The sequence below is a fragment of the Lolium rigidum genome, chromosome 4 (assembly GCF_022539505.1).
Source record: "Lolium rigidum isolate FL_2022 chromosome 4, APGP_CSIRO_Lrig_0.1, whole genome shotgun sequence".
Taxonomy (NCBI): Eukaryota; Viridiplantae; Streptophyta; class Magnoliopsida; order Poales; family Poaceae; genus Lolium; species Lolium rigidum.
This window is the reverse complement of record NC_061511.1, coordinates 182,471,670-182,487,509: the sequence shown is the minus strand read 5'-3', so window position 1 is coordinate 182,487,509 and position 15,840 is coordinate 182,471,670. Positions and strand designations below refer to the sequence as shown.

The 15,840-nt window shown below is 48.0% G+C and overlaps 1 protein-coding gene across 1 annotated transcript; it reads right to left on the bottom strand.

Annotated features, from left to right (window-relative positions):
- Positions 1 to 14,309: 14,309 nt before the first annotated feature.
- On the bottom strand, positions 14,310 to 15,590 carry LOC124647875 (probable carboxylesterase 15). The gene has a single exon (XM_047187733.1). It carries the CDS (start codon positions 15,588 to 15,590, stop codon positions 14,511 to 14,513), a length of 1,080 nt encoding a protein of 359 aa, XP_047043689.1. The 3' UTR covers positions 14,310 to 14,510.
- Positions 15,591 to 15,840: the final 250 nt, after the last annotated feature.

Genomic DNA, 15,840 nt, shown 5'->3' with positions numbered 1-15,840 from the left:
CTGAAGGATGAAGAGGCATCAAGGCTGGCTGCCGAAGCTTATGCAGCCGAAAAAGATGAACTCCGTCGCCAATCTTCGCTAGCTTTGCTTGGTAATCCCTTCTATACTTCTCTGTTGATTATCGTACTTTACGAATTCGATCTTCTGTTAATGATCTTTTCCATTCTTTTCTTTTGCAGAAGCCGCCAACATCCCCGTCGGTGCCTTGGACAAGGTTCCAAATAACTCTCCTGCAAATGGCGTATCGATGACTATCGCCTCCCACCAGCTAACGCGAGAGCTTCTCGAAAAGGGGAAAGGTGCCATGGCGCGGATGCACTCGATGATCTTCCCCAAGATCAAGCAAGACAAGACTCTGGGGCAATTGATTGATGCCTTCACGGTTGACACCAAGGAGGTTATCGAGGTATTCAAACGCACCTCGCGTACCTATGGTGCCCTCCTTGCCTTCCAACTTATGATGGGTCACGGGTTTAAGGCTGACATCGAAGCAATGACTAGGGAGCTGCCGAAAGAGCAAGATGGGCAGTTCGTTGATTTAAGTGCCTTTAAAGCGTCTGCCCTTAATTGTGCTCGTCAGCTCCTTGAACTAGTTTCGTCGAGGAAGACGTCGGCTGGTCCCAGTTTATCGACTCAGACCCAAGCCCCTTGATTTTTGTAACAAACTTATCTTCAAGTTGATGTGAAACATTGTTCCCTTGCAAAACTTGTGTTTGTAATAAACTCCGTGCTAGCAATGTTGCTAGTACACCTCCGTTATGATATTTTTACTTGTACTTCTCCCGATGGGAGTTACTTCGGATGCTCGAATTGACCCGATCCGTCATCCTTTTTAACGTTGTTTCCCGCAGGTTTTCCCGAGTGCCTTCATTTGTCGACGACTCTTCGGGTGCTCTTCCCGAAGGTGATCGAATCCAGCGTATGAAGGATCGGATCACTCGTATGGAAAAAGATCTACGCAACACTTATGCCTTAGCTGCTATTGTCAACAAGAAGAGCGAGATTGCAGCCGAAGTGGAGCGGTACGCTCTTACTGAACTGCATAAAGCTACCGAGAGTTTGAGCTGTAAGTTTCTTGATCCTTGCGCTTTTTTATCAACAACGCCTTGTCTGATCCTCTATTTGATTCCTTTGCCAGTCATAGCCTGAACCGTGCGGAGGAGAACAAACGAATTCACGAGCGTGTGCACGCTTTAACCCAGCTGTCATCAGCCGAAGAGATTTTCTGGCGGGAACACTCGAAGGCTTCGGCTGTCGCACAATTTCAGGATCGGGTTCAGCAAGTCCACCATTTCTTCGACAAGTGCTACAAAGCCATGAGGGTAGTTTGGAAGACGATGTTCCCTTTAAACGCGATTCCCCCTACGCTGCTGACTTTGATGTCTAAGTTTGGGAATGCCAAGAAGATTCGAGACTTGGTGCGAGCTCAGGTTTTCGCAGGGGCTAGGTTTACACTTGCCCTTGTGCTTGCACGTTACCCCTCAGTGAATCTGCTCGCTATCGCCAACGCGGTTGGTGACTTAGACACTTTATATCCGAAGGTACTGCTTCCTGCCAATATAATTGTCGACAAGCTTGAGGAGTATTCGAAGCTACCTGAGGAAAGAGAAACTCCGCAAGGGTGATTTCATGGATTAGGGTTGTTTTGTAAATAGGTTATTTTGGCTACTTCATCCAAGTGTTAGGATTATTTAGCCGAATTTTTTTATTCGGTAGATACATGTATATGTATTTTTACCGTGTTGATGCCGTTGGCAATTTTTGAGGGAGCAAATCTTAATTGTCCGTTTAAGAGTTTTTCGTATTCGTTGGTCAGCAAACGTTTGAGTGATCAGCTCGTGTTGCAGGTCTTGATAAACCCGTTGTATGTGCAACTTTGCTTTCAACCGATGTATGTTTCGACAGTCACTCCCAAATATTTCGGGTGTAATGATTCTGCCAATGAGCCCGTTGTTCTTTGATATTTCCATAAGTGAAATATCGAACATGGGTTGTGTTATGTGTATTTCCAAACTCTTGCTACTTTCGGCGCTCGTAGAGGCATCTATAGCAGAGGGAAAGGTCATCGTCCTTTATTTTTTGCATCCTTTAGCGCTCGTAGAGGCTTTTTCGGAACACAATCTTTTGCCTCGTACTTCATTGCACCATTGTTCACCTAGGGGTGTAAGCAAAGGTTATGATGATGCGGATTAAGTGCTCCAAATTACTGCATGCTTATCAAGGGATCAAAACTGAAGTTCTCATTAATAAGGTAAGCACGAGACTAGAGGGCGAAAAAAAGGAAGGCCCTGTTTATATAAAGGGAAGAAATTAAATGCTAATGAATTGCTTAAGCAAGGAAGGGGTTCTTCTCATCTTCTGGCTTTTTCACCATGTTAGTGGTTGCTGCAGCGTTGTTGATTTCACCAGGGGTCTGGTCAATGGTTGCCAGCGTCTTGCTGTCTCCTATGTCTTCTGAGCCATCGACTGCCGAACCTTTTACTGTCGAGACCTTCGCTGCCGAAGCTTCTGTTGCCGAAGCTTCTGCTGCCGAAGTTTTAAGAGCAAGGTCAGCTGGCTTCTTCTTGGTTTCCCTGACAAGCTTTTCCTCCTTGATTTATCGTAACGTCAACTTGGGCAGAGGGTCGACGATTTCTTGTTGTGACCCAAACTTCGCAGCAATCATCTGAAAGTCGCGATCACAATTGTCCGAGCGTGAAAAACTTCCATAGACTGTGATGTTTGTCCCGTTGTTCCCGTGCATTTTCAGCTTGAGGTATGCATAGTGCGGCACAACCATGAACTTGGCATAAGCTGGTCTCCCGAGTATAGCGTGATACCGTGACTCCCGCTCACTACTTCAAACTCGATCTTCTCCTTCCCGAAATTGTCGGTTTTGCCGAAGACGACGTTCGTGTAAACTTTGCCGAGAGAATAGCCCTGGTGCAGCTTGGAAGGATCCCATGGAAGCAAGTGTCCGTTTCTTCTAGCATCCTCATGGTGATCCCCATACTTTTGATTGTGTCGACGAATATCGGGTTTAACCCGCTTCCACCATCCATGAAGACTTTGCTCATCTTGAACCCCCGATTTGTGCCTCGACTACTAAGGCAGCGTGTCCTGGTTTTGGTATGGTCATCGGGTGATCTGCTCAACTGAACGTAATGTTCTGAGACGACCACTCGACATACTCAGGGATGTTCGCCATGATGCTTTCTCGCAGTGTTAATCTCTCGGGTGAGCTTCTTCATCTCTCTCTCGAGACACCTATCCTATGGATCATGCTCATCCGCCCACGTGGTGGTGGAAACGCCTCGTTGGGTTGATGAGGTTGAGCCTCGCCGGACTTGATGCTGCGGTGGAGGTGGGGGTGGTGGTGGTAACGGTTGCTGGCCTGCCTGCTGGATGAGTTTGTGCATGTCAATGAACTGTCGACAGTCCCTGAGCAGGTGACTCGATTTCGTTTTGCCGTCTTTAGAATCGATATATGAGTGCAAGTAACAGGGGGCGTTGATCTGCTCAGCGTAGGGCAGTTCGGGAGTCCTCTGCTGCCGTGGTTTATAATTGCCACGATTCCCAGAGTTGTTCCGATTACCGTCCTGTCGATCGTCTCTTCTATCATCATATCGATCGTCCTGCCGATCAGAGTACCCTGCGGCTACCAGGTTGTTGTCATCATAGTTGCGGTTCCTCCTTCTCTTGTGAAGGTCCCTTCGGCCACCCGAGTCGTTCTTCGGCTGGTCATCGTCTTCGTCGTCACTGCGCTGTCGTGGCCTTCGCACGTTGTCCTCACCATCAGCCCAGCTGTTGGCGATTTCCATTAACTTGGTTATGGTTTTCGGCTTTTTGCGTCCGAGTTCTTCTATGTAGCTTTCACGCCGGACGCCATCGCCGAAAGCGTCGATTGCTCTGTCGACGTATACATCTTCGGCAGCGTTTAGGAGTTTGGTGAATCTCCCGATGTATGAGCGCATCGACTCCTTCTGCTTTTGCTGGCAATTCCGTAACTCTTCGATCCCGACGGGTCTCTTGTATGTTGCTTGGAAATTGGCAACGAAGGCGTCTACTAGGTCGTCCATGATTTAATGGAACCCTTCGGCAGTCCCCTTAGCCAGGCTCGCGCTGAGTCTTTGAGGTAGAGCTGCAGGCACTGCATTGCTGCTATCTGGTTCCCCTTGTGCAGAATCATAGTCTGCAGGTAGTCATCTATCCAAGATCTTGGCTCCTGCTGCCCACCGTATTTGGCAGCGTCGGTAGGAGTGGGCTTGAACTTTTTGGGCGGCATCGCCTCGCGGATTTTGTAACTTAGACAGTCGGCTCCCCTGAGTTCGCCGTCGTACTCCTGATCCTCATCCGAAGAATCACTGTCGTTCTCCTTCCTAGTGGCGCGTCGTCGCCTTGCTTTGTCGATCCTGCTCTGGGTGATTTCATCCCGAGCATCTCTCGCATGATGCTTTGAGCCACTAGCCTGCAACGTGGTCTTTTCCTTTTGCGGAACTAGATTATTTCCCAATATCGCGAGACTTTCCAGGGCGCCTCGATGAGCTTGAGCCATGGATCCTTCGTGGCGCCGGTTAATGAGGTACGCAGCCGAGGTTGGATGTTGCTCCCGCAACGGTTTTCGGCCGTGGCATGCCCGCGGTGTCCGTAGTTATAAAGGACTTGGTCGGTTCGACGTGATTTCTCTAGCGTCATCTTCTGAAAGCCTGGATAGTCTCGACCGGTGTTTGCCTGCCCCCTGAGTATTTCGAGAGGCGCTCCCTTGCGAGCCTCTTCGTCGTTCGCTGGATCGATCTGCCGTAGATAGGCGTCTCTCGAGGGTGGCTTGCTCTTTCGATAAGTGCTCCCGGTTTTTCTCTAGTATAGAGCGATAAGCATTAAGGGTTCCAACCAAGGTTCCTGCGGGGAGCGGTGTGTTGTTGAGTACTACTGCTTTGGCTGCTGCCCACTCCTCGTCCGCGATGGTGTAGTCGCTGTTGTGGTTGCTGGCGCTATTTTCGAAACTTGCTCGTCTACTGGAACGAGGAGTATGATCTCCGTCTCCTCTATGTCTTGTATTTCCCGTGTTATTGGCGACATAAACCTGATGGTGTGTCGTTCTTCGGGTGGTTCCTTGGATGATGTTGTCGATACTGTCCTCTCCCGACAAATATTGAGCATTACAGATGAACGGAGTGTCGCTCGATCCCAGCCCGTGCCTGGTGTCGCAGTTCAAGCAGTAGTACAAAGTTAACTCCGAAGATGTGGGGTTGTCGGATCCTACCGACATTGAAGACGCCGAACGGGGAGTCAAGGGCGCGGATGAACTCGTCGGGCCTGTCAGACCAACCAAAAGGTCGAGTGATGATGACGCGCTTGGACCGGGCGATTCCAGCAGTCGAAGGATTCCTTCCGCGTTGACGTTGTAGTGGACGCTGCCGAAGGTCATCTCCATGTTTCCTTGTAGATCTGAGAAGGTTGAGCGGGAGGAATCGCTGTGTGGGGTGAACTCGTAGGAGCCGAACCGAATCGGGCTTCCTAGGTTTGGTGATGACGGTGTCGATGAAGTTGCTGATGAAGTTGCCGGTGAAGTTGTCGGCGTCATGACTGGATCTGCCGACGACCGATCTTGTGCCGACAGGGTTCCCACAGACGGCGCCAATTGTCGAGGGTGTTCCTCGGCAATGCCCTCCGATAGGGGCTTAGGGTTGATGGAATCCTGCAAGCTGACACGAGACATCGGTTCACAGACAAGCGGGGAGAGCGATTTACCCAGGTTCGGGGCCCTCGATGAGGTAAAACCCTTACGTCCTCGCCTCGTCCGTTCTTGATTATGATGATAATAGGTTACAATGGGGTGCCGAATAGTTCGGCTGAGATCTCGTCGAGATGGCTAAGTGCTAAGGTGACCTAGCTCTAAGCTTCTGTTGGCTAAGATCGCTAAGATTGATTGTGTCCCTCGACAGCCCCTCTCCTGGCCTTTATATAGGAGGCAAGGTCTCAAGAGGCCTAATCGAGTACGACTAGGTTTACAGTAGATCTATCTCTAAATGTTCCTTGTTCGGCTCCTTCCGTGTCTTGTACTTCAAGGAATCTTCCGTTGCACCGTCCTAGTGGCCCATCTTGCCATCGAGTGCCTTCATGGGCCTCCAGCTAGACCGTTTAGGGTAGAGCAACATCGGTTACCCGAAGGGTAGTGCCCACGTCACCGGCGGGCACCGAGCTTCAAATTCCGGCGAGGGAGTGGCGAATGTGGAGGAGGGAGGGGCTAGGAAGGATCAGTGGTGAGAGGGGAGAGTGGTGTTGTGCCGAATTCGAAGAGAGGAGGGCGGCTTATATAGCCCCCTCGAGCATCCACGGGAGGTCACGGTGACAACGGCGAGGTCGCTCTACGGTCGATCAACGGCGTGGGCGAGGGTTTGACAGCGCTCAGGAAGCCTCAGGGAACGTCATGGTGCTCTCGGAACAGCAAGAGGTGGTCAAGCACAGTGGGGCGAGTCACGTGACCTTGGCTACTGTGGCTGTCGTCGTCGTCCTCCGCGACGGTGACAGGGCGCGGGCGAACTAGTGGTGATGTCTGGCGGCGTCCTGGTGCTGAGGCGGAGCTACGCACGGGCGCTGATGGCGAGGGGCAGTCGGAGTCGACGGGTCTCTGTGGCGCTCTTGCGCGCTCTGGCGTCGCGACCATGCACGTCATGGCGTCGCTGGAGCGTGATGGACGCATCGGTGCTGGCTCGTGCAGGCGTCGTCTTGGTCAAGGGAGGGCACGAGCAGATGCAGGAGAGTGAGGGGGTCCTCCTAGACACGGTGTGGCGAGCTGGTGACATGTGGAGAGAGGAGAGGCATGGTGAGGGCATGGTGAGCACGGGCATGGCCTTGTCATGGTCGTGGAGGTCAAGTGGGAGGGGTGCAGAGGCTTGTACTGGTGCCCAGGGGTGTGGTGGAGTTCCAGAGCAGCAGAGGAGGGTCAGGGTTGGACTTAGTCCACCCAAATTTCCAGCATGGGCTCAATCTCTCTCCCTGCCTGCAAGGTGTTCGACTAAATGGCCGCAAGAAAATTATTTTTGAATTTTGGAAAGGTTTTTGGTGGGTTGTAAACATATATTATTTGAAGTACAATGGTGGTGGTGGTGGTCAAATTGGTGTTGATTTGAAAAATCACAAAATGCATACGATCTTCATTTTGCTTTATGGTTGCAACTTTGCTTGATCACCATTTGAATTTGAGCAAGAATTTGCAGGGGTTGTTTCGGGCAAAATTGTTCACCTTGATGTTGTATTGGATGAGGTGCAAAGAGTTGGCAAAGTTTAGTTTGAAAATCTTCCAAACCAGGGGCTCAAAGAGGGCATCAGGCTAAGATTGTCAATTTTGACCATTATGGTATGTGAGCTCATTTTGAATTCAAATTTGATTTGATTTGAGTTTCTTTGATTCAAAAAGTGTTTATAAGTGTTTAGTAACCATCTCCAACCAATGGTGCAAGCCAAAAGGGTCTAGGTTAAAGATTTTCAAAATTGGCCATAGCCACATATGTGTTTTTGGAAAATCCTTTTATTTTCAATTTGATTTGGTTTTTCTTGACCCCATTGATGTGGTTGAGTGTTAAAAGGGTATAAGAAAGTAATCCAAGCCATCAAACCAAGTTTTGTGGCCTTTTGCTCAAATTTGCATTTTTGGCCATTTCCTCTCATATGCCTCTATGGACATTTTGGATTTTTCTTTATTTTATTTTGTTTCACCTTGGATTGGATTTCTTGAGTGCTAGGTAGGGTTTCTTAATATTTTTAAACCATCTAGCAAAGGTAGATCATGTCCTAGACCTAGTTTTCAAATATAGTCTTAGGCTCATATGTGTATTTCTATTTTTATTTCCTTTTCTTTTTACTTGATCAAAGGGCATGGTGTAGGGTTTATTTAGGGTTAGATGAGGTTTAGTGTTGGTTTCAAACCATTTGGGCAAGGTAGAGGTGCTTAGGTCAAGTTTTGGTAATATGGCTATGTGCCACATATGCCTCTATTCATATGTTTATTTTATTTTTGTTTCTCACTTGATTTGGTTGGTAAGTACTAGGTTAGGTTTGTTGATGTTTTCAAAACCTCTCAACAAGGTAGAAAAGCCTAGGTAGAAGTTTTACCAAAACTAGCCATAGGCACATAGGCCCTTTTCTTATTTAATTTCAATTCTTTTTATTTACTTTCTATTGGATGGTGATAAGAGAGATGAGGTTTAGGGTTTAGTGGGGTCTAACAATGGTTCACCACTATTGAGACAAGTAAGAAGGGTATTAGTTAAGATTCACATACTAGGGCTATATGCCCACATATGTCTTTTTATTTGATTTTAGTTTCTTCATATTTGACCCATTGGGTTTTGAGAAGGTTAGGGTTTAGGGTTTTGGAATTATGTTCAAAGTAATAATCAAACCATCATGGCAATAACACAAGTATCAAGCACAAGTAGTATGCATAGCACCTCATTCAGAAAAGTTTTTGTTGGTTCTCATTTTTGGAAAAATGGAAATTCATTTTCTCTTTGTTTTAAAATTTGGGATGTTACATACACCAACTTCAAGAATATTCTGGATGATGCTCTCAACCGCGACTACTTGAAGGGTAACGGCTTGAAAAGAGAATTAGTCATAAGAGGCAGCGTGTATTCGGTCACGAAACAGAGTTCCCCTACGTGAAGCAACCAAAAGATAGCACGATGCATGGAGGCATTCTACGCAATGCATCACATGCGTGAGTTTGTACGGGATCATCGGCTATTTGTGGAGCCATCTAGTATTACAGCATGGGTCAAGGACTTTGCGAACTGTAGCAAGCAAGATTTTAGATTCGAGTTGTATCGCATTCAACATAAGCTTGGGCAACTCATTAGGAAGCATGTCTGCACTTTGGAGGGGTTATTCTAATATGGCCCTATAAAACCAAGTCAGTGGCAGATAGAAGAGCCCTGTCATCTTCAGGGTGACCACCGGGACTTCATGACGTTTGATGGCCTCTGCCCTTTCCCTCGTTAATTTGTATGATGAAATTGCTTAGGTTTAGTTTTGAATGATCTATAAGTCATGTGGTGTAAACTAATCTTGCACATTGTTTGCGCATTTGCCTTGATCTTGGTGATTGACCTCTTGCCGTGTGTATTTTATATTCAAATGCACTTGCGATGATTATACGCTGGCATCGTCTAATGAAAGAGGGACCAACTATGCACATTATTTGCACATTTGACTTGGTCTTATTGGTTTACATCTTGTATCGTGTGTCTTTTATATGATGCTCATCTCTTGGTACTTAACTTCTTTTAAATGTTGTGGCACTACATCATGTATTATGTATGAATTTGCTTTACTGACGTATATTATTTATCTTATGCATAGAGATGACATTGTATGTCGTTTACAAGGGTAGGGTTCCCGGAGTCTAGGCCAATTGGGAAAACTGTTGGAGGTAGGTACACCATTTTCGCAGCTACATCTACACACGGTACACCACTATGGAGGAGGCAGAAGCTAGATACGTGCACTATCTAGCTGAAGAGATGAGAGTAATGAGGACGAGTCAGATGAAGACAGCTTTCGTCCTGATATTGCTCATCTTGACTGCATTTCTCATCTATGTGAGTTTAGTTTAGACTACTAATTAAGTAGCTTGTGATCGATCTTCGGTTCTGACATTTGAGATCAAATAATGGCTAGGTACTGGTATAATCATATCATGAGTGTATGTATTTCGTATTGCTTGTTTAAGTATGCTATTGTGTACACATATATTGTACGTATATATGTATAATACGGAGAAATGACATCATCTATTTGAAATAGGGGTCAGAAGTACTCGCAGCGTGCGCGCGGAGCGCTGCCATATACTGGCAGTGTGCGGCCACACACTGCCATTAGATCTATTGGTAGCGCGCCTTGATCTCACCGGCTAGTAAGTAGCATACTAGTCGCGTGCCCCATAACACGCGACTACTAAATGATACCGCTGGCGAGGTACCAGTCGCGGGCCGGCACCCGCGACTGGTAGCCCAAATCGACACAGCCAGCAGTAGGCTTTTTCCTACTAGTGTGATCGGGATCTGACAAAGTGGTATCAAAAGACATCGATTCGTTGGCGTAATTCTTTCGCTACCACTCACGGATCCGAGCGAGGAAATTCAGGATCTGCGACACCGTCGATCTGGCATGAGAGGGAGGTTGGGATCTCCCGCAGAATCCCTCCCTCCCCACCCATTTCACGGCGACAGGGACACATATTGCAGGTGTCGAGGACAGGCTTAATGTGCATTTGACGACTAGTGATCGCGAGCGTGATGACAGTTTGCGAGTGGTGATAGATAGTCTTAATAGGTTGACTGCAGTTGTTCAGCGTCTAGAGGAAAGGGATGCGGCACCTCGGCAGTCCCGGTCACCGCAACGCAGGCAAGGCCAGTCGGGTGATGGTTTTTCTGATGTTTCTGATGCTCGTGGAGGTCATCGACGCCAACTGCGTCGAGTTGTTGAGGTTCTCCATGGTGCTGGACAGCGGCGCAACCAAGGTTGTGAAGCTTCTCAGGAGGATGGTGGTCTTGGTCGCATAAAGGTGACCATACCGGAGTTCTCGGGACGTTCTGATCCGGAGAAGTACTTGGAGTGGGAGATGCGGGTGAATCAAAATTTTGATGGCCATAACTACTCTGAAGAAAAGAATATCCGTGTTGCATCCATGGAGTTTATTGAATATGCTCTTGTATGGTGGGACAATAAAAACCGTACATGGGAGAGACCGGCAACATGGGTTGTTATGAAGCGTGTCATGATGGAGGTATGTGTGCCTGCCTACTACACTCGAGAACTTCATAGCAAGCTGCGTCGTCTTGTGAAAGGTACAAAATCAGTTGATCAGTACTACAAAGAGATGCTAATATTGATGATCATACGCGAGTCCCTAGAGGCGACTATGGTTCGGTTCTTTGAGGGGCTTGAAGAAAAGATTCGTGACCGTGTTGATTTGATGCAGTATAATGATATACATAAGTTACTTCATCAAGCAGGGCATGCTGAACATTGGGTTTTGGATAAGCAAACTGCAGAGATTCTCCAAATTACAGTAGTGAGAAATGTAGTTCGCCTCATAGTGATAATGTTGTTTTTAGTTCAAAGCCTACTGAATCTTATAAGCCAACAAGCAATGAACACCAAGGAAAGATAACATAAGGAGGTTTCTCAAGCTGCATCAAGGACATATCATCATAGCAATATTATCTGTCATAAATGTGGAGGACGAGGGCACATAATGTGATTGTGTCCGAATAAAAAGCAGATTTTGCTCGTTGATGATACATATATTTCAGAATCTGAAGATGAGATGCCTCCACTAGAGGATGATACTAAAAATGATGACGGTACCGCCTTGGATGCTTGGCCTGCACTTAATGTTCCGAGTTTGATGGTGCATAAGGTCCAGCGTGATGATAAGATCATTGTTGAGCCGGAACAGCGGCGTAGCATTTTTCAAACTGCATGTACCATCAAGGAAGAAGTTTGCAAATTAATTATTGATGGTGGAAGTGCAAGAACATGATTAGCAAGGATGTGGTAGAGTCTCTTTCTTTACCTACATGGGAGCATCCGAAACCATACTATATGCACTCGATCAATGGCGTTGGCAAGCTAAAGGTCACCCATAGAGCGAAAGTTCCTTTTATTGTTGATGGATATAACGATAAAGTGGAGTGCGATTTTCTAGCATTTCATGTTTGCCATCTTTTATTGGGACTTCCGTGGCAACACAATGTCAATGCGCTTCATCATGGGCGCACAAAACAAGTATACCTTTATGCATAAGGGTAAGTTTTATACTCTTCTTCTCAAAGATGCAAAAGATATCAAGTGTACCATCGAGGTGTTCAAGCAAAAGTCTGCACAACTTCGGTCGAAACCGAGGACGTTTTCGCTTCAAGGGAGGGGTGATGATGTGGTTCCATCTGTTTTATCTTCGGAGACAAGTTTGATCGTGAGTAAAAAGTACCTGAAAATCGCCATGGTTTGGCGGCCATATTCTGTGCGTGATTTTAGTTGAGAACCGATCTGGTTTCTGTGTTTCCTTGCCAGGAGATTGAAGGTGATCGAGCCGCGTCTAGTCTGCTACCGATCCATCTGGGATCATCCACGTACTTCCTTGTCGTGAGGGTGGACGTGTTGTTTTGCTTGGTTTGCATCTAATTTTGGTAACCCAAGCTCTTGATTCTATCCTGTCTGCTACTAGTTTAATCGATCGCTAGTACCAGTTCAATCGATCGCAAGAGGTGCTAGTCAGGGCCGGGCCGGTATAATTCAGGGCCCTGTGCGAAACTCTAAAATGGGCCCTATCTCTTTTTTAAAAAATAAGCTACTCAACAATTATAATGTATATGTCATAATATTTTACATAGAAATTGTATATACTAACAAATATACCTATTCAACTCGCATCTGCATAATGTTTATTTGAACATCATCATTGTTTGAGGTTCTTCAAAATGAAATCTTCAATAAAATCCTCATGATTAATCTTCTCCAACACTTTACTTCTGAGTGATATTGTGGCCAAATCATTGAGTTTTTGTTGTGTCATCGTAATATGAATGTTTGAATTCAGTTAGCTCAGCCATATGAATGTGCAAATCTTGCACTATGAAAACAATCATGCCCGAAAAATTCATAACATATGGGCACAGGATTTATGCTTTCACATGATGATTCGACTTGATTGTTCAAACACAAGTTACCAAAGAATATGAATAAAAAACAATTAAGCAGATGGGGCCAGTTGAAGTATAACCAAGGAGGCATGGACTGATATTGATCAGCAATTCTAATTGAAGTACACGGTACACCTAGGGCTGAGAAGAAAAGATGTACAACAAAGAAGAACGTACCTAGCAGGGTCAGATTCGATCACGGATTCAGATTTGCTGATAACCACGAGAAGTCAAACAGGAACGAGGCGACTCAGCGTTGGTGTCAGCATCGGCCTCGTCATGTGGAGCCCTCGAGGTTGCTCGCGTCACGACTCCTGATCGATCCATGGCGACGACGGTTTCAGGCTGGCTCGCGTCGATGATCGGGAGGCCTCTTTTTTTTTTTTGAGAATCCTAATACATCGACGATCGGCATCCCTACTCCTCCGATCCAATCGCCCTGGACCGCATGTAAGAATAATAAAGGCCTAGGGAAGGCTGACATGTTTAGAATTTTTAACTTCCCAAGCGGACAGAGTTGCTAATGGGGGTTTTTTTTTTTTTTGCCCTGGCAGCGATGTATACCTATGGCAAAATTTGGGGCCCCTAGAGAATTTGGGCCCTGTGCAACCGCACAGTTGGCACTCCTGCCGGCCCGGGCCTGGTGCTAGTGCTGTTTTTGGCTTGTTGAATTATTGTTGTTGCTGGTTGGCGTAAGAGAAAACTTGAACTGTATTTCTGCTTCCTATATCGTACCGTGAAAGATCGCCAAACAATCTGCGGCTAGTTACGCTGTATCAATTAGCCATTTACGGGTAAGAACGGCGTTAAGCCTTTCCGAAGACAAGGTGGCACCCTATTCAATATTCATTCTTGTACATTCTTTTCCATGCTTGCTTGGATATCTTCGATGTTTTTGGAGCATATACCACGTAAACTTTTATTTCTTCTGATGTTAATACTATCGAACACTGCCTAACTTCATGTTCTGCAAACAATGCACCTGCACATCATAGTAAGAACATGTTTGTTACTGCGTTTCAGCATGATATATTTTTACTGCAAAGAAGTAATGAAAACATGTTTTACCTTTCTTAGCACAATTTTGACGTTTTGTTGCTTTGGCATCCAAAAATGTTGGCTATGCATACTTTTTTTTATTGGTGTTGTGTTTCCTTTTGCCTACCACTACAACATACTCGGTTTTCGTTGACGGTTTGACTTAGTCAGCAAATGTTAAAATACCGTCATAGACATGTGATACCGATGGTTTGCAAATTCGTGAGTAACCTCACGCCATAGATGGCTGAGCTGACGGTTTGAGCATCATGTCATGGATCCATGACGATATGAGGAAGCTCAAAGCCCACCCGGCTCATATTGTCATGACGCGAAAATTCCGTTATGGAGTCAGTTCCCCCATTCGTCCCACGATTTCAACCTTAACATCTTTGTGTAAACCGAATTAACTCTAGATTGAGTCAATCAAAGGATTCGGTAGGTGAGGTTGAGAATAAATGGCAAGGCATGATTGAGTCAGTCATCCATGCCCCCCTCCCTTAATCAAGACTTGTAGCTATTTGCAATCGTTGGGCTATGCTCCACAAAATTTGAGAGACAAATCTAAACAAATCCCATGGATGAAACAGTTGGGTTGACTGTGGACCCAAATAGGGACGAGAGAGCAACTAAACAGATTGATTGATGCACAATCCAGAAGCATATATGGACGTAAAACTCACAATTGGTCGATCGACTCAACTAATGGCAGACACACATGATACTGACGGTACAACACATAACACAACAAGCAACACGGAAGGTGCGGGATATGTGCTCTGCACTTCAGTGACGGGCAACGAAGCTCTTGATGGCGTCGATGAGCTCCTGGGCTCGCTCCCCGGTGGTGGGGTCCATGTCGACGGCGAACTTGTTGAGGTAGAAGGAGTGGCTCATGTCGCGGTTGATGAGCACCTCCACCTCCTTGCCGGCGGCACGCAGCGCGTCGCAGTACTCGAGGTTGGTATCGCGGATGAGGTCCTTCTCCGCCACGGCCACCAGCATCGGCGGCAGCGGCACAGACTCCAGGGGCGGCGCGTTCGGGCCCATCGGGCACGTAAACGGGTGGTCCTTGGTGGCGCCCTCCGGGAGCGACATGGCCAGGAACTTGTCGGCCATGTCCAGCGTGAAGAACACCGAGTCCGACGTGTTCTCCAGCTCCGACCTGCTCCGCGCGGCGCGCACGAACCCCGGGTGGATCGGGACGCCGCCGGCGATGCGGAGCGGCGCCCAGACGTCCGCGCCATCCTCGCCGACGCGCGCGGCCACGTGGTGGACCAGGTTGCCGCCGGAGCTGTCCCCGACGAGGAACACCCGGGAGACGTCTGCGGCCTCGCGGAGGAGCTCCGCCACCGGGTGCTGGAGGGCGCCGGCTCCGGACGTGGCGATGGACCGGAGGCGGCGGAGCACGTCGACGCCCGCGTCCATCTGGGCGGGCAGACGGTGCTCTGGAGCTAATGGGAGCTGCGCGGTGACCACCACGGCGGGGACGGCGCACGCGAGGCGCGCGTAGAAGTGGTGGTACATGAGCCATGACGGGTCGGAGATGCAGAAGCCGCCGCCGTGCAGCTGCACGATGACAGGGAGGCGCCCGCCTGCAGGGTCCTTGAGCTCGGGGAGGTAGACGCGGAGGTCGGGCTCCCCGGGGAGGTCGTGGAGCGTGTGGCCGTCGCGGGGCACGGCATAGGGCTCCACGCGCTGCATCAGCGGAAGAGCCTCAGGCGGCCCCGTCCAGGTGCGGTCGATGCTGCCGTCGTCAAACACGCGCAGCCAGCCGGACACCTCGTCCACCACCTTGCGACCGTCCGGCAAGACGACGTTCGACTGGTGCTGGCGCTGCTGCGACTCGGTGCCAACGGTGGCCATCGTCGTCGTTGCTGCTGCTCTAGTGCTCGACTTCGTGTCGTGTATTTCGTGTTAAACGGTGTGAGAGTATGATGCACGGTGGATGATGGAAGGGAGCAACATGGTGGCGGCGCTTTATAGGCGGGTGGCCGGAGGCAGAGGCGAGCGAGAGTAGCGTGGTCGGTCGCGTCGCGCGTCTTTGCTGCTGATTTGGCGGGAAGTTTCGCAGGGAAATGTCAGGGAATTGTCCGTCGCCAAGTGCACAAAAGAA